Here is a 19,674-nt window from a genome sequence, read left to right on the forward strand (position 1 = left end):
GGTACATTTGGACCTAGATATGAGAGAATACATCTATGTGGTATGTGTGCACCACATAAAACAGATCCTGCAGCACGCTGTGTATAATGAGAGAAAAAACTGAAATCATGATTTTTCGATTAAAACAGCGACTTTGCAGTGTTTTTTCGTATGTTTTTTATAGTTCTATTTGCGATTTCTTGGTCTCATTTGATAGAATGGAAGACATATTACAGAAATAGAGATGATTTTGATTGGTTTTAGCACTGGAAATGGCTTGAAACTGAGCTCAAAGTAGCATAAATGTTAAATTTTTGCCGATATTCAAGAGTAAACAAACGACCTCACATGTCTAATACACGCCAGCTGGTGGGTCTAATATGCATTCACAAATATGGTGATGATATTTATACATTTATTACAGTATTGCATAACAGTAAATCTTCTATTTTTTGGTGTGAATAAAAATTCATTATGTGAATAAAAAATCAAAATGGAATTTATTTGTAAAGCCTCAAACCGTAACTAATGAACAGAAGAAATATTAGTTTAGTTCCAGGAATACCTACATTGTTTATTCTGGACCCTATTTTGAAATTGGAATATTTTGAACTTTGTGTTAAATTGGCCAAATTAACAATTTCCGATCACTTTAATTTGTAGTTGAAACAGTTGACTTGGCGATTTCTTGTGCTCAATCGATAGAATGGAAGTAATACTAGTGAAATAGCTAAGAATTTGGTTGACTGGAATAATGTAATTGGCCTAAAATGGGAGTCAAAGTCGGCAAAATCTCCGATTCGTAAATATCGCTGACACATCAAAATTCGCGAGAGCATAATTTCGTCAATTTTCCATCAAATTTCGTACTTTTTGTTTTATTACCTTCACAAAAAGATTCTCTACTATTTCATAAGAAAAAATAACAAAATTTTTTTTGAAAATTCTTGGACACTGGGGCACCACTTCAGATTTGGGCCTTGGACCCTGAAGGGGTTAAAAATATGCTCAAAATGTAATAAATGGTCAAAGATGGACATTAAAACAATATCAAAGATGGTTGACATAAACCCACTACCATTAATAGTATGCTCCTCATTTAGCGATGAATTTGTTTACCGATGCAGTATTAGGAACAGAACTCCGTTGTTAAGTGAGGAGAGTGTGTATGACAATTGTACTTATGTATACATGTGACTAAATAAACTTAGTCTTTGATTTTGTTTAAGGGACGACTCGTTCAAGCAGTGTACACTAAGCAAACGTAATTGCTTTAGTATAAAACTTTTTGTGGCCCAAATGTATCTATTCCTTGCCACAGTCATGCTTTTGTGCATAAAACAGTGAAAACAAATAGAAAATATATGTGAAGTAAAAGGACACAAGTGCAACTAATGTGACATTTTATTGTGGCAATGTTTCGCTCTCCACGAGCTTTGACAAAGCTCCTGGAGAGTGAAATGTTGCTTCAGTATAGTATCACATTAGTTGCACTTGTCTTTTTATTTATTATAGTCGGTAATTCTACCAATATTAATAGAAAATATATGCCAAGGTTTACTGGGGTTGAGTTGCATCTCCTGTGTGTATGTTTATATATATGTGTGTGTGTGTGTGTGTTTGTATGTACATAAGTTTGTCACCACAACTACCCTCTCCCTCTTGCTACCCATTACTCCTGCATCCTTCCCTGCCTGGCAGTGCTGTATGACCCTTGTAGGTTTAGGGCTACTATTTGATTATAATAATAATGATTGTCACCACTACTGTGTGTCACCATCACTACTGTGTGTCACTTATACAACCCAGTAGTGATGGTGACACAAAGTATTGTGTTACTGTCACTGCTGACTGTCATCACCACTGCAGTGCATCATCAGTGTTACAAAGGTTATTTACAAGCAGTGAGAGATTCCACATAAAGGCAATTTCATAGGGTCTAGAAAAAATGATCTTAAAATACCTCAATATGCGAGTTGCCATAAACCACCGTCAATTGGGCTTTTTTTTTTTTTTTTTTTACTCATTATGTTTCTCGTGAAGTTATGGTCATTATTTGTTTAGTCATTATTGTTTACTGCAGCTGATATGAACATTATATATGTTTGATCTTTTTTTTTTGTATAATGTAGCTTTTATTATCAATGATTGTTTAATCATTGTTTTGTTTTGTTTATTTTTATGGTAATTATTTGTGTATATGGTTATGCTGTATCTTACTTAAGGTCAATTTTTTTCTGATCATTATGATTAGTCTAGTGTAGTTTTTATGGTCACTATTTGTTGGATCATTATGCACCTGCTGAACCTGAACTGAAAAAAAAAAATTCACCATTTTGCAAATTACAGCAGCCAGTGAAGATTGATTCCACTCACAACTGTTTCATATTAATCAGGGGAAGTGCTAAACCTGTAGAGGTACTGCCCCTTGATGCCAGCCAGGGGCTCATGATGTAAGGAATTTAACTTGTGTGTCCCAAACTTGGGTCAAACCTGAATGTCTTCCATTCCCTGAGGTGTTGCATGACCCCTAGGGGTTTAGTGCTGACCATAAGTGTCGTAATAATGGATAAATACAACTTCTTGGATCAAGAACCTCTTGCCAGCATCAAGGTACCCTCCCTCTTCAAGGGGGGGGGGGCTCCTTGGCCTGGTGAAGAGGTTCTTGGTCTGAGGAATTAGATCTTTTGGTCTCCTTCCTCAGACCAAAGCTAGTTACCCCCCAATCCCCCCCTTTCCTATCCCATCCTCCCAATCCCCCTTTTTCCCTTTCCTCCTCCCCATCCCTCCCTTATCCCCTTCCTGTTTTCAGCCTTTAAGATTCTTCTCACAGGCACTCTAGTTCCTAGGTAGGGTCCATCCCATTCCATTGAGGTCTGTGGTGGTGGTGTAGTTTGCCATGGAATCTAGATCACCTGGGAATGTCCCATTCCCCCTCTGGTCTTCCTGGGGGTGGCCTTGGGTGTCTTTTGGGTGACGGGTGTATCTCTGGAAGCTGCCTTTCAGATTCCGAGGGGTGGTGGTTGAAGGAGGTATGCTTTGTGGTGGGTATCTAGCCGCCCTCTTTTGCCTACTGAGGTGGCTCGGTAGATGTGGAATTGCTATCCCAGATTACTGGTTTACTGCCATGAAGAGTAGGGTATGGCATGGGTTTCATGCCGCATCTGCACTACGTGTGGTGCTGGGCTCCTTTTGGGCGTGGAGGGGGATTTGTCTGTAAAAACTTGCATTTGTGGTCACAGTGGTACCTATGCTAACCTTCCTATGGTGGTATAAATACATGTATACCTAGTTAGATGAATTTTATTGTGGCTAGCTGGTCCAGTGGCTAACACGATGGTCTGGAGTTTTGACTCTCTGATCGCAGGTTCTAACCCCGCCCGTGGTATGGTTTGTTTGTAATTGTCATTACGATTTTGGGGGGAAATTTTACGCTGCCTCCACATGTGGACTTTTCTAGCCCTTCTAGTTCGTATATACAGTGGAACCTCAAATATCAAACTTTTTTCGTTCCAGACGGCTGTTCAAGTGCCGTTACTGAACGAATTTATTCCCATCAGGAATAATGTAAATTAGATTAGTTCATTTCAGACCTTCAAAAATACACTTATAAAAGCACTTACAAAAATACACTTACATAATTTGTTGAGTTGGGAGCAGTTCGATATTTGAGGCTCCACTGTACTTCTACCTTCAGATTTCTTTTATCTTTCTCCACAAATCATTGCTTATTGACAGTGGAATATCCGTGGCCTCAGAGGTAACCAGGGTGAGCTTCAGGTGTTGCTCTCCCAGTTTTCTCATGTTTGTTTACAAGAACCCAGATTACACTGCTGTTATCCATCCCATTTTGGGCTATGTTTTATATTCATCGGATCTTTTTCCCGATGTGCAGTTTCATTAAAGGGTCCTTCTTATATGCACCTGTATTTCATACCATCAGCTCTTTGTTCACACTTTGCTGCGTTACACTGCAGCCTGCATCCCCTTGAATAAGTGGTATACAATCTGTTCTTTGTATCTCTCTCCTCCTCGGGTATTATCTATCCCAGATGTTGCATTTCTGTTTTCTTCCTTACCGCCACCACTTTTGTTACTTGGCGAATTTAATGCTCACCATTTCCTCTGGGGAGGAGGGTCTCACTGTGACTCCCGTGGCATTCAGTTGGAGGCTTTTCTAGCTTCTCTCCCCCTCCATGCTTTAAATACTGGTTCTCCCACCCATTTTGATCCTTGTAATCATTCCTGCATCGATCTCTCGATTTACTCTTCCTCAACTGTACTAGACTTTACCTGGTCTGTCCACCCGGACTTGCATGACAGCGATCATTTTCCCATCATCCTTACTTCTCCTTCGTATTCACCTCCTTGTAGCACACGCTGGCAATTTGACAGAGTGAACTGGGACCTTTACTTTTTTGACCTTGAGAAGGTATATGACACAACTTGGAGGTATAACATCTTGGCCCAGGCCCACTCCTTAGGCCTCCGAGGCTATCTACCATTTTTCCGTAACTTCTTAATTAAGAGACATTTCCGTGTTCTGACGGCATTGAATTTGCAGCAACGTTTCCAAGCAGCATCATGTGAGGGCATTTATTATCCTCAGCTAGCATTTTTACAGCTGAATTGTATGCTGTCCTCGTTGCACTTATCCGTATTGCATGTATGCCTGTGTCACTATCTGTGGTCATTTCAGACTCCCTTAGTGCTTTACAGGCTATAAGAAAATTTGATACACTTCATCCCCTGGTTCTTCGTATCCAACTCTAGTTACACTGTATCTGTAGCAGGCACAAAAATATTGTATTTTGTTGGGTCCCCGGTCATGTTGGCATACAGGGCAATGAACAGGCAGACAATGCTGTGCGATCAGCAGTACATGACCTCCCAGTCTCATATAGAGGTGTTCCATTCATTGACTGTTTTGCTGTAATTGCTACCCACCTTTGCACCCATTGGCAACAGCATTGGTCTGATCTGCTACATTACAAATTACGCTCTATTAAATCAATTACAGTGGAACCTCAAATATCGAACTTCATTCCAGACGGCTGTTTGTGCCGTTGCCAAACGAATTTATTCCCATCAGGAATAATGTAAATTAGATTACACCTACCATCCGACTTACAACCTGCTCAACATACGACGACTCGACTTACGACCGCGTTTTTTATGCTAAATTTTTTGGGAAATAAACAAGTGTTTGTGTTGTACACCTTGTGGCTTAGCTCTTCTTTTTTATTATAATAATTATATACACCTACCATCCGACTTATGACAGAATTTGGTTCCAAGAAACCGGTCGTAAGTCGAAATGGACGTAAGTCGAACTTTACTACTGAATATCAACATAACATTTTTGTAATGACTATTTTGTTTTATTTTGGTATTTCATGTTTTACTTTACTTTTTATGTTGTTAGTACTGTATTTTATACTGTAAGGTTTAGGATAAACTGTGTACAACACAATTACACCTACCATCCGACTTACGACCTGCTCGACTTATGACCACTCGACTTACGACCGTGTTTTTTATGCCAAATTTCTGGGAAATAAACAACTATTTGTGTTGTACACAGTTTATCCTAAACCTTACAGTATAAAATACAGTACTAACAACATAAAAAGTAAAGTAAAACATGAAATACCAAAATAAAACAAAATAGTCATTACAAAAATGTTATGTTGATATTCAGTAGTAAAGTTCGACTTACGTCCATTTCGACTTACGACTGGTTTCTCGGAACCGAACTCGGTCATAAGTTGGATGGTAGGTGTAGTTCATTTCAGACCTTCAAAAATACACTTATAAAAGAACTTACAAAAATACACTTACATAATTGGTTGAGTTGGGAGCAGTTCGATATTTGAGGTTCCACTGTGTAGGTTCCTGGTTGTCGTCTTGTCATCAGTGTCAAGGTTGGGAGACTACTCTCTCCCGTCTTCGCATCGGCCATACTCATCTTACTTACGGGTATCTCGTGGAAAGGTGCCCTGTCCCACTTTGTGAGAATTGTCAGGTTCCAGTTTCTGTTAGCCATATTCTGTTGGACTTCCCACTATCAATGAGCATGCAGAATTTGCCTCCGTCGTCACTGCTCTACTGCCCATGCTTTACCTTCCCTCCTTGCTGATACACCCTTTAACCTAGACTCTCATTGATGTTTTAACAGCTGATTTGCTGCACAAACTCTGATGATGATACCTCTAGCACTCCTCACAGCCCTTTATACTTCAACCTCTTGCTACCCGCTACCCCTGCACTATCCACTACCTCGCTTCACTCAATAACATTAATAATCTTAATCCCTCTTGCTACCCAATACCCCTGCACCCTTCCCTGCCCTGCTGTGTTGTATGACCTCTGTAGGTTTAGCGCTTCTTTTTGATTATAATAATTGTGGCCGAAATGTATCTATTCCTTGCCACAGTCGTGCTTTTGTGCATGAAACAGTGAAAACAAATAGAAAATGTGTGTGTAAGTAAAAGGACACAAGTGCTACTACATGCAACATTTTATTGTGGCAATGCTTTGCTCTCCAGGAGCTTTGAATAATAGAAAATATATGCCAAAGTTTACTGGGGTTGTCACATCACATCTCCTGTGCGTGTTTACATGCATGTGTACTCGCCTAATTGTGGTTGCAGGGGTCGAGACTCAGCTCCTGGCCCCGCCTCTTCACTGATCGCTACTAGGTCCTCTCTCTGCTTCCTGAGCTATATCATACCTCTTCTTAAAACTGTATGGTTCCTGCCTCCACTACTTCACTTGCTAGGCTATTCCACTTCCTGACAACTCTATGACTGAAGAAATACTTCCTAACGTCCCTGTGACTCGTCTGAGTCTTCAGCTTCCAGTTGTGACCCCTTGTCCCTGTGTCCCCTCTCTGGAACATCCTATCTCTGTCCACCTTGTCTATTCCCCGCAGTATCTTGTATGTCGTTATCATGTCTCCCCTGACCCTTCTGTCCTCCAGTGCCGTCAGTCCGATTTCCCTCAACCTTTCCTCGTACGACATTCCCCTGAGCTCTGGGACTAGCCTTGTTGCAAACCTTTGTACTTTCTCTAACTTCTTGACATGCTTGACCAGGTGTGGGTTCCAGACTGGTGCTGCATACTCCAGTATGGGCCTAACATACACAGTGTACAGTGTCTTGAACGATTCCTTATTAAGGTATCGGAACGCTATTCTCAGGTTTGCCAGGCGCCCGTATGCTGCAGCAGTTATTTGGTTGATGTGTGCCTCCGGTGATGTGCTCGGTGTTATGGTCACCCCAAGGTCTTTCTCCCTGAGTGAGGTCTGTAGTCTTTCTCCACCTAGCCTATACTCTGTCTGCGGTCTTCTTTGCCCCTCCCCAATCTTCATGACTTTGCATTTGGCTGGATTGAATTCGAGAAGCCAGTTACTGGACCACATGTCCAGCCTGTCCAGGTCTCTTTGCAGTCCTGCCTCATCCTCATCCGATTTAATTCTTCTCATCAACTTCACATCATCTGCGAACAGGGACACTTCAGAGTCTATTCCTTCCATCATGTCATTCACATATATCAAAAATAGCACTGGTCCTAGAACTGACCCCTGTGGGACCCCACTCGTCACAGGCGCCCACTGTGATACCTCTTCACGTACCATGACTCGTTGCTGCCTCCCTGTCAGGTATTCCCTGATCCATTGCAGTGCCCTCCCTGTTACATGCGCCTGATCCTCCAGCTTCTGCACTAATCTCTTGTGGGGAACTGTGTCAAAGGCCTTCCTGCAGTCTAGGAAAACGCAATCTACCCACCCCTCTCTCTCGTGTCTTACTTCTGTTACCTTGTCATAAAACTCCAGGAGGTTTGTGATACACGATTTGCCTTCCATGAACCCATGCTGGTTTTCATTTATAATCTTGTTCCTTTCCAGGTGTTCGACCACTCTCCTCCTGATAATCTTCTCCATGACTTTGCACACAATACATGTCAGAGACACAGGTCTGTAGTTTAGCGCCTCGTTTCTGTTTCCTTTCTTAAATATGGGGACTACATTAGCTGTCTTCCATTTCTCAGGTAGTTGCCCAGTTTCAAGGGATGTGTTGAAGATTGTGGTTAGAGGCACGCACAGCATCTCTGCTCCTTCTCTAAGGACCCATGGGGAGATGTTGTCCGGTCCCATCGCCTTTGAGGTGTCAAGGTCACTTAGGAGCTTCTTCACCTCTTCCTCAGTTGTTCGTATGTCATCCAACACTTGTTGGTATATTCCTTCTTGATGTTCCCTTCTGTGCTGTCTTCCCACAGCCCTTCCTGTCTCTACTGTAAAAACTTCCTTAAATCTCCTGTTCAGCTCCTCGCATACCTCCTGATCATTTCTTGTGAGTTCTCCGCCTTCTGTCCTTAATCTGATCACCTGGTCTTTGACTGTTGTCTTCCTCCTGATGTGGCTATACAACAGTTTCAGGTCAGTCTTGATTCTCGATGCTATGTCATTTTCATACTGTCGCTGGGCCTCCCTCCTTACCTGTGCATACTCATTCCTGGCTCTGCGACTGATCTCCCTATTTTCATGTGTTCTCTGCCTTCTGTACTTTTTCTTTTCTCTATTGCACTTTGTTTTTGCCTCCTTACACCGTCGGGTAAACCTGGGGCTCGTTCTGGTCTTCCCGTTGTTACTGTTGCCCTTGGGAATAAACCTTTCCACTGCCTCCTTGCATTTTGTTATTACATATTCCATCACGTGTGTGTGTGTGTGTGTGTGTGTGTGTGTGTGTGTGTGTCTGAAGGTATGTACTGTATATAGGTTTGTCACCACTACTTAGTGTCACCATCACTACTGTGTGTCACTTCTACAACCCAGTAGTGATGGTGACACACATTAATGTGTTACTGTCACTACTGACTGTCATCACCACTGCAGTGCATCAGTGTTACAAAGGTTATTCACAAGCAGTGGGAGATTCCACATAAAGGCTCAATGTGCGAGATATCGCATGAAAATCAATTTCGGGAAGAATTGACTCCAAGAAATAGAGCTGAGTACTTCACTTAGTAATAGTTCAGAGTTGAAAATTTGAAGCCAAAAATGTTGTAAAATTGTACACTGAGAGATGAGAAAATGTAGCAACACCATGCTGTATAACCCTTGTGGGTTTAGCGCTTTATGATGATAATCTAGCAAAACTAGATGAATTTCAGTGTGAATGATCCCAATATTTCATGTCAGTGTAAGTCCAGCCTCCTCCTGCCTCAGTGCCCACAACACCATGAGTTCATCCTGCTCATTAAATTATAATGTAGCAAAATAAAATGTGTGTGCATCTATGTTTTGTTGCATGTATGCATGTACACTGTATATATGTGCATATGTATGTGTGCTCATGTTTGTGTGGTGTATTCGCCTATACGTGGTTGTATGTGCGTATGCTTGAATGTATGCGTGTGTGTTTGAATGTATGACACACTACTGAGTGTCACCATCACTACAGTGTGTCACTTCTACAACCCTGTAGTGATGGTGACACACAGTAATGTGTTACCATCACTACTGTCATCACCACTGCAGTGCATCATCAATGTTACAAAGGTAATTCGCAAACAGTGGGAGGTTCCACATAAAGGCCATTTCATAGTGTCTAGAAAAATGATCTTAAAATACTTAAGTATGTGAGATGCCATAAACTACTGTCAATTGGGATTTTTTTACTCATTATTTTGTTGCTTATGAAGTTATTATGGTCAGTATTTGTTTAGTCACTGTGTTTACTGCAGCTTATATGAACTTTATACATGTTTGATAATTTTTTTTGTATAATGTAGCTTTTATCAATGATTGTTTAATCATTTTGTTTTTTGTTCATTTTATGGTAATTATTTGTGTATCTGGTTATGCTGTGTATTACTGAAGGTCAATTTTTCTGAGCTTTATTGTCTTGTGTAAGTTTTAGGGTCATTATTTGTTTGATCATTATTTTCTTCCAGCTCTTGTGGTCAATATTTATGTATCTTGTCTTGTGCAACCATTATGGCCAGTATAGATATATATTTTGTCATTATTTTTTGTCTTTATTATATGATTATATGGTCAATATTTTGTTTTATCCTTTTATGGTAAATTTTTGTTTGATCATTAATTCATGTCTCTCATACCTTCCATGGTCATTATTTTGTTTTGTGCCGCTGTTATGGCTAGTATTTATTCATTAATGTTGGTAGAATTACTGAAAATGTTAAGTAAAAGGACACAAGTGCAGCTAATGTAACAGCTTGACAAAGCTCCTGGAGAGCGAAACATTGCTACAATAAAATGTCGCATTAGTTGCCCTTGTGTCCTTCTACTTAACATAGTATTTATTCAAAGGTGTAATTATAACCTCTTGTAATGCCCATAACATAATTTTATGTTGAGGTTAAAGTGATAATTATTTTTTTGACGTTTACCTGGAGAGGGTTTTGGGGGTCTATGCGTGTTAATAAGCTTTTTTAACAGATGTGATTATTTTGGATTTTCAGTGGAAGTAATTTTAATAGTGTTGAAGTATTGACATGATAATGACCAGGTAATTACAGGACTTAATCCTAACTGCAGGCTTAATCTTGTATTTAGAATTTAATTTATGAAAATATGAATCAATTAGTTTATATATACGTGATACAGGAAGTCCCCGCTTGTACAGCAGGTTAGGTTCTAGGCTACCGCCTTAAAGCAAAAATTGCCGTAAAGTGAATCTCCCTTTTTTCACTTTTAAATGCATATAAATGATAACATATTGATACTATGATATATCAAGTTAGCAATGCATATACAGTACACTCATTACTTACCTTAAAATATTTTCGACCTTATGTATAGTGAGAGGCCAGGTAGTGTTGTACCAAGCCAGGAGATGGCTGGATAATGACTTGGCTTAGACACATTAGGACTAGTCTGATCTTCATTTCATGCCAGTAAATGTTTTTCCATGTCAGCAGTAAGGCTTTCACTTTTTCTGATAACTAGTGTTTATTGGTGTAGCACTTTTAATTTCCTGCAACACTTTCTCCTTAGAATTCATTTAAGTAAGAGCCTTATGACTTTTTATCACAACTTCCCTTAGACACCATCATAATACAAAAATACTGTATATAAAATATACATAACTTCAAAACATTTGAAACTTTGGAAAGTTTCCAGACCATGGAGCTCAACTCTTCTTCAGCCTGAGAGACTAACCACCTCAAATACTTTTTCTCCAAGGTTGATGGACTAATTACATCGTTATTTCATTACTACTGCTCCCTTTGTATTTGACTGAAGAAGCCTACTGTGTAGGCAAAAACATTTCATCAATAAAGATACCCAACTTCAGTTAGTCTTCACAATGGAAAAGCTCCAGCTCACCCAGGTCAAATAAGGCATGCCAAGTCAAGAGCAGTGTCAAAAGCATCCTCTATATACAGTGGACCTCCGGTTCAAGATATTAATCCGTTCCTGAGAGCTCATCGTAAACCAAAATTATCAGAAAGCGAATCAATTTTCCCCATAAGAAATAATGGAAATCAAATTAATCCGTGCAAGACACCCAAAAGTATGAAAAAAAACTTTTACCACATGATATATTAAGTTTAATGCAATATAATAATTACAATAACAATAGAATAATCACAATAGAATAATTGACACTTACCTTTAACCCCTTCAGGGTCCAAGGCCCAAATCTGAAGTGGTGCCCCAGTGTCCAAGAATTTAAAAAAAAAAAATGCTATTTTTTCTTATAAAATGGTAGAGAATCTTTTTGTGAAGGTAATAAAACAAAAAGTACGAAATTTGATGGAAAATTGACGAAATTATGCTCTCGCGAATTTTGATGTGTCAGCGATATTTATGAATCAGAGATTTTGCCGACTTTGACTCCCATTTTAGGCCAATTACATTATTATAGTCAACCAAATTCTTAGCTATTTCATTAGTATTACTTCTATTCTATCAATTGAGCACAAGAAATCACCAAGTCAACTGTTTCAACTACAAAATAAAGTGATCAGAAATTGGTAATTTGGCCAATTTAACACAAAGTTCAAAATATTCCAATTTCAAAACAGGGTCCAGAATAAACAATGTAGGTATTCCTGGAACTAAACTAACATTTCCTCTGTTCATTAGTTACGTTTTGAGGCTTTACAAATAAATTCCATTTTGATTTTTTATTCACATAATGAATTTTTATTCACACCAAAAAATAGAAGATTTACTGTTATGCAATACTGTAATAATTGTATAAATATCATCACCATATTTGTGAATGTATATTAGACCCACCAGCTGACGTGTATTAGATGTGTGAGGTCGTTTGTTTACTCTTGAATATCGGCAAAAATTTAACATTTCCGCTACTTTGAGCTCAGTTTCAAGCCATTTCCAGTGCGAAAACCAATCAAAATCATCTCTATTTCTGTAATATGTCTTCCATTCTATCAAATGAGACCAAGAAATCGCAAATAAAACTATAAAAAACATAAGAAAAAACACTGCAAAGTCGCTGTTTTAATCGAAAAATCATGATTTCAGTTTTTTTCTCTCATTATACACAGCGTGCTGCAGGATCTGTTTTATGTGGTGCACACATACCACATAGATGTATTCTCTCATATCTAGGCCCAAATGTACCACTCACAGTTTATCAGAGTGAGCTGAGCTCATGACGTAGATCTACGGTTTGGACCCTGAAAGGAAAGCCGTAGATCTACGGGACGGACCCTCAAAGGGTTAATGAAGATCTGGTGATTAATGGGATGGGAGGAGGGGAGAGTGTCGAAGTTTTTAAAGTGTAGAAGGGGAATCCCCCTCCATTTGGACTTGAGGTAGCAAGTACTTTTCCAGGGTTACTTCCCTTCTTCTTTTAATGCCACTAGGACCAGCTTGAGAGTCACTGGACTTCTGTCACACAACATATCTGTCCATAGAGGCCTGTACCTCTCGTTCCTTTGACTTTCCTAAAGTGGTTCACAACATTGTCAGTGTACAGGTTGCCAACACGGCTTGCAGTAGCTGTGTCAGGGTGATTTTCATCAAAAAAGGTTTGCACTTCAAGCCACTTTGCACACATTTCCTTAATTTCAATAGTCATTAGCACCCTTGGTCTCGATGGGTTGGCACTAGAAGCTTTCTTGGGGCCCATGGTGACTTGTTTTGCAGAAACAAGCACCAAAAACAGTGATAATATGGATAATATAGAATGTACTGAATGTATCCTTAGATGCACGCACACTGGCCACGTCTCGTACGAATTGTATCGCATACCGGGTTTTGTAATGGGAACCGAGGCAAATTTTTTGCGATATAATGCTTTGGATACCAGATTTATCGGATACCAATGGCTTCGCAAACCAGGGGTCCACTGTATGTATGTATGTATGTATGTATGTATGTATATGTATGTATATGTATGTATATGTATGTATATGTATGTATATGTATGTATATGTATATATACAAAGAACTTTGTCCTTGGAGGCAAAGAGGGGAATGTATGAGAGTATAGTTTTACCAACGCTCTTATATGGGTGTGAAGCGTGGGTGATGAATGTTGCAGCGAGGAGAAGGCTGGAGGCAGTGGAGATGTCATGTCTGAGAGCAATGTGTGGTGTGAATATAATGCAGAGAATTCGTAGTTTGGAAGTTAGGAGGAGGTGCGGGATTACCAAAACTGTTGTCCAGAGGGCTGAGGAAGGGTTGTTGAGGTGGTTCGGACATGTAGAGAGAATGGAGCGAAACAGGATGACTTCAAGAGTGTATCAGTCTGTAGTGGAAGGAAGGCGGGGTAGGGGTCGGCCTAGGAAAGGTTGGAGGGAGGGGGTAAAGGAGGTTTTGTGTGCGAGGGGCTTGGACTTCCAGCAGGCATGCATGAGCGTGTTTGATAGGAGTGAATGGAGACAAATGGTTTTTAATACTTGACGTGCTGTTGGAGTGTGAGCAAAGTAACATTTATGAAGGGATCCAGGGAAACCGGCAGGCCGGACTTGAGTCCTGGAGATGGGAAGTACAGTGCCTGCACTCTGAAGGAGGGGTGTTAATGTTGCAGTTTAAAAACTGTAGTGTAAAGCACCCTTCTCGCAAGACAGTGATGGAGTGAATGATGGTGAAAGTTTTTCTTTTTCGGGCCACCCTGCCTTGGTGGGAATCGGCCAGTGTGATAATAAAAAAAAAAAATAATAATATATATATATATATATATATATATATATATATATATATATATATATATATATATATATATATATATATATATATATTACATATTTACAAAGTGGGAATCTTTCTTCAGTAATTTGTTCCAACAGGGCAGACAGTTAAAGTTTTCACATCAAAGTTCTGAGACATATGAGGGAAGACATTAGAAGGAAAAATCCAGCATTGTGGGTGTCCAATGATTAGTTTATAAATGACGGGTCTGTCCAGCATTTGCTGGTAAAAAACATGGTGGTCATCCCCCACACTCCCTACTCCACCAATCTAGTATCCTGTGACTTTTCTTCTCCCAAAAATAAAAATAGCACTCGAGGGATGGCATTTTAATGAGGTGGAGAAGAGTCAAGTGGAACTGCAGGCTGTGCTAAATGCCATTAGGAAAGAAAATTTCCAAAAGTGTTTGGAAAAGTGGCAGAGTTGCTAAGATCAGTGTATAACCTCCCAAGAACAGCACTTCCAAGCAGACACCGGCAACTAGGGAACTAGGTAAGCCTGTATATTTTTCTTGCAGGTAGTCTAGGAAATTTTTGATGGCACCTTGTTTATTTCATATATGAAATTTCATAAAATCTGATACTTTAATATGAACATTATAAATTATGCATTTACTATTGTGAAAGAATGTATAATTCCTAATTCAATAAATCAGTAAAATGAATTTTTTTTTTTATTGTCTACTAAATAGTCTTACATAACAGTTTACCTGGGAGAGCCCTATCATCAAAGGACGATTGGGCAATTTGATCCAAGGAATGGGAGTTACCCTTCCATTCCTTTATTTTTATAACTAAAAACACTAATGTGGGTCATTCAACACTTTCCTTGGATCAAACCTTCACTGCCCACACACTAGGACTCCCCTGTGTGTTTAGCTGTTTTCCATAATAATACAGCAATGACTAGTGTGTGCCAAATGACCCATGTAGGTTTAGTGCTCTTATAATTATTTGTCACGGCTCTTTATTCCATAATTACAATAATGTAAAATGCAATAAACTGCCTTAGTAGCACAAAGGAAACACATTCACCATGAATCAGTCAACAAGTATCTGACTAAAACTGCAGACATCATGACCTTCAACATCCCCAGCACACCTTCAGAGTGCTGACACTATAGTTCTAACCTGATTGACTTGAGTCCAGCTAACTGGTTATTTAGAATCCCATAAATATTCCCTTGCTCATAGTCTAGCTAAACTAAAGAAAATCCAAAACCACTTGTCTCCATTTCAATCTAAGACATACCTTGAGGGAGATTCCTTGACACTGGTGAGGGGCTCTTGATCTAGGGATTCCCTGAATTAAGCCTGAATGCCTTCCACATCCCCTCCCCCAGGCGCTGTATATTATTATTATTAGAATCGAGGGGGAAGCGCTAAATCCGGAGGATTATACAGCGCCTGGGGGGGGGGGATGTGGAAGACATTCAGGCTTAATTCGGGGAACTGGAGCACAGATCCAATTCCCTAAATCAAGAGCCCCTCACCAACATCAAGGAACCTTCCTTGAGGGGAGGCACTGTATAATCCTCCAGGTTTAGCACTTCCCCCTTGATTATAATAATTGATCTAGGGAATTGGATCTGTGCTCCGGTTCCCTGAATCGAGCCTGAATATCTTCCATCCCCCCCCCTCACATGTGCTGTATAATCCTACAGGTTTAATGCTCCCCCATAATTATAATCAATCTAAGACATGTGTGCCTCATTAAGCCCCTCCTGCCAACACTTTGTGATCTCTGACCTTCCTTCCATCCCTAATTTATACACCATTTTTGATCACCATATTTTGCTTCTGCCTTTCTAAATGGACAATTATCTCTACAACCCTCCTCAGCTAACTCGATTATACCTTTCATACCACCTTCTAATATCTCCACTTGTATCTGCATAATTACACCACACAGCTCTGAAACGTGCCTCTCTGCTGCCTCCAACTTCCTCCTCACTAACATTTAAACCTCATGCCTCACACCATGTACTCTGGTGTGTTTGTCTTTCTGCTTACACTGACACTTCTTCACAGATGCCTCAACACTACCCCTGTCTTGGGTGGAGTGTTATCTGGTTGGTAGGGGAGGCTAGGACACTTATTTTGAATCTATTATTATTTAGGTGACTGAACCCCCCCTCCCCCCTCCTTACCAATGCCACTGCTGCCAACAGGTACATTACCAAACATTTAAATGCATTATTACAACCCCATCTATAAAATGTTAAGCATAGAGACATGACACATTTTATTTAAATCTTGCTTTTATTAGGAATAATCCAGTTCTCTTCTACATACCCTAAATTGTGCATATATTTTTGTTACTGCTTTTAGTAACCTATCTAGTTCATACATCTGAAATTGTCACATTTTTCCTATTTGCCCTCATGCATGCCATTTTTTAAAGCTGTAAAAACAGTTCTCCATGGGAGAGTGAAAAAAGAATTCATCATAAGTCATGTGTGTCATAAAAGGTGAATATAATGCTGGGAGCAAGGGGACAGTAACCCCTTCTGCATAAATTACTAAATTTAAAAGAAATTATGAAAGAAGCGCTATTTAAAAAGGGAAACTTTCGTTTTTCTGCCTCAGTGGGATACAGCCAGTTTGTTGTAAAAAAGAAAATTCATCAAATAATTTATCTTTAGGTCTCAGTTGTATACAATTATTATTCAGGGAAGATAAATAAGTACAAGTACATACAATAACATGAACACAAAACAAATCAGCAACAATGATATAATGTTTTACCAAGCATTTAATGCTTGCCTCAGCACTTGTTTTTTTATATGCAGAAGGTACATTATTACCTTAAGAAATTACAATAATCGTGTGTTTGCATATAGAAATACCATAGTGAAAAAATAGAAAAAAAAACCCAAGTGCTTTCATGTGCTTAAACACACTGAAGAGGTGTAAGCACATGAAAGTGCTCAGCTGTTTTTTCTTTTTCTATTTTTCACTGGTATTTTTATATTACCTGGAGGCATGAAGGTTGCCCTCATGCCTTAGTGAAGGGAGTCTGATCCAAAGAATGTAGAGCTACCCTCTCCTTCCTTGGATCAACCTGGTTAACTCCATTTTCCTGGGCACTGTATATGACCTTCAAGTTTAGAGCTCCCCTAGCCATGACTGCAATAATAATAATAATAATGTAATCTCAAATTTTAATTTACTGAAATAAGTTAAATAGAAAGTGGTGTTTTCCCATTAATACAATACAGCAGAACCCCTGTATCTATGGGGAATACGTTCCAAGGGCCTGCCACAGATACTGAAACTGTGGATGGTAGTGAACCCTATATACAAGTCCTATACATACCTATTATAAAGTTTAATTGATAAATTATGCACAATAAGTAGAGAAGTATCGTTTTATTTTTTACTGAGGGGAAGTACTTCACGGCTTATCGTAGGCTTTGAAGAACTTCCACCATCACTATACTTTTGCTCTTTGGGGCCATCATTAAGGTTATTTTCAGGCCAAGGCAAACCATGGATACAGGGGTTCTACTGTAATATTAACGATACATTACCATAATGATAAACTGACACTACATCATTATACATAATATGAGGGTTGTGTATAATGATACACTGATGCTACATTATCATAATGATATATTACCATTCTATTTCATAAATGTATGGGGATTCTCTGCTAACATTTGAGCAGATGTTTTAGCATCTATGAAGAGATCTGCTGCTTCTTTAACATCTTCTGCCGTCACAGATTCATTCCCGTTTTGCTGGGCCATAACATATGATGGGGTCAACAGTCTGACAGCATACCTGGAAATATCATCAATTACTGATATCAGGTAAAATCTGGAAAAGCCTTGATAAACACTGAATGATGAAAGGTACTTGGACTAGTGGGTTAAAAGGCTATCAATTACAAGAGGGGTCATTGTGGCTGAATGTCACCTGTACACCACCAGTCAATGTTTTAATACCCAAAAATTGGAATTAGTTATGTCGGTGTTTATACAATGAGATACACACCCTTACAAGTGTATACATACTGCTACTCTTGGTACACACACCAAATGAGAGAGACTTTAAATATATGTATACATTATCAGAGACCATGGTCTCTGGTAAGGTTATTTCAGCTTCGGAGGACCTCTGACTGAGGCTGAAATAACCTCATTTATCATCTGGACAAGAATTTGTAATTCCAATTTGCCAGATTGTCACCACAAGAATTGCAGAGATCAACAAGATGGACCACTGCACCAGTTCAACAACTGAAACGCTCGTTCGCTCATCTTGCATGCATCTAAAATTCTCTCTCTCAATATGATTCTGAATATGCCAACACCTGGATTTGAGTGTTTCTTCATTGTTTTTTCACAGGTTTACTAACAAGTGAGAGTAAAGTACAAGGGTGCACTGCTCTATGCAATATAAATTACTACAGGCATGCCCTGCTTTACAGTAGTAGGCTGGAACCTAACCTGCTGTATGAGTGGTGCCCTCCTGTACTCAAAAATGAACACTGATTATGACACACTTCCCCTCAAGGAAGGTTCCTTGATGTTGGTGAGGGGCTCTTGATTTAGGGAATTGGATCTGTGCTCCAGTTCCCCGAATTAAGCCTGAATGCCTTCCACATCCCCCCCCCCCCAGGCGCTGTATAATCCTCCGGGTTTAGCGCTTCCCCCTTGATTATAATAATAATAATATGACACACTTAAGTGTAAAGAACTTTGTGAAGGGTTCCATGAAGCACAGTATCTGCTGCTGCTTTACATCAGTCACCCTTCCAAGACTGCTCTGAAGCAAGAGCTCTCAACACTGAATTTAACACATACTGAGCACAGCTACACATGAATGGCTTGTGGCTTAGCGCTTCTTTTTGATTATAATAATACACATGAATGGATACATACTGAACACAGATGTACATGATATACCTGGCAAAAAGTGATCAGAGATTACACCAACAAGTTGCTTTGTTTTAATGTTCAAAGAACCTGAATACATAATGAACAATCTTGCAATGATTTAAAGTCATCTTTAGCTACACTAAGTGACGATTGTTAAAGCAGTGTCAACAACTATAACCAAGATCCCCCCCACCCCCCTGCAAAGGATAAGGAGTTCTTGATTTAAGGAACTAGAGCTACCATTTTCTTACAGGTGCTGCACAATTCCTATGGATTCCAATTATCTCAATGACTATGATGATGACATAATCCGAGGAACTACAGTGACACCAGATGAGTGAAGGAAAGTGGCATTCAGATGCCACAATTATCATCATGGTGAAGAATTAGACCCATAGGGGTTATACAACACCTCAGAACTGGAATCAATTCCACCTCATAATTCTTCACCTAATTTAACCCCTTGACTATCGCAACCCCCGATTGTAATGACACCAAAAAAACAAAATTTGATGGAAAACTGACGGAATTATGCTCTCGCGAAGTTAGCGACCTCGGCGATATTTACAAATCGGCGATTTCACCCACTTTGAGCCCTATTTTAGGCTAA

The 19,674-nt window shown here is 39.5% G+C and overlaps 2 protein-coding genes across 7 annotated transcripts in view; one reads left to right on the top strand and one right to left on the bottom strand.

Moving 5' to 3' along the window:
- Positions 1-19,674, top strand: part of LOC138854115 (transposable element Tc1 transposase) — a 93,031-nt gene that overhangs the window by 27,955 nt on the left and 45,402 nt on the right. For 2 of the 6 annotated variants that reach the window (XR_011393325.1, XR_011393327.1), the window contains one exon: positions 14,488-14,879. The exons of 2 other annotated variants lie outside the window; for them this stretch is intronic. The gene's annotated coding sequence lies outside the window, so the exon portion shown is untranslated. Of the gene's footprint in view, positions 1-14,487; positions 14,880-19,674 lie in introns of those variants that run through there. 2 more of the 6 variants (XR_011393323.1, XR_011393324.1) reach the window with 2 other exon arrangements.
- pont (RuvB-like helicase pontin) overlaps positions 16,419-19,674 on the bottom strand; it is a 97,256-nt gene continuing 94,000 nt past the window's right edge. Inside the window, exon 8 of the mRNA XM_070095271.1 lies at positions 16,419-17,964. Coding sequence (XP_069951372.1) covers positions 17,805-17,964 — 160 coding nt within the window. The 3' untranslated portion in view covers positions 16,419-17,804. The remainder of the gene's footprint in view (positions 17,965-19,674) is intronic.

This window comes from Cherax quadricarinatus, chromosome 49, assembly GCF_038502225.1.
Source record: "Cherax quadricarinatus isolate ZL_2023a chromosome 49, ASM3850222v1, whole genome shotgun sequence".
Taxonomy (NCBI): Eukaryota; Metazoa; Arthropoda; class Malacostraca; order Decapoda; family Parastacidae; genus Cherax; species Cherax quadricarinatus.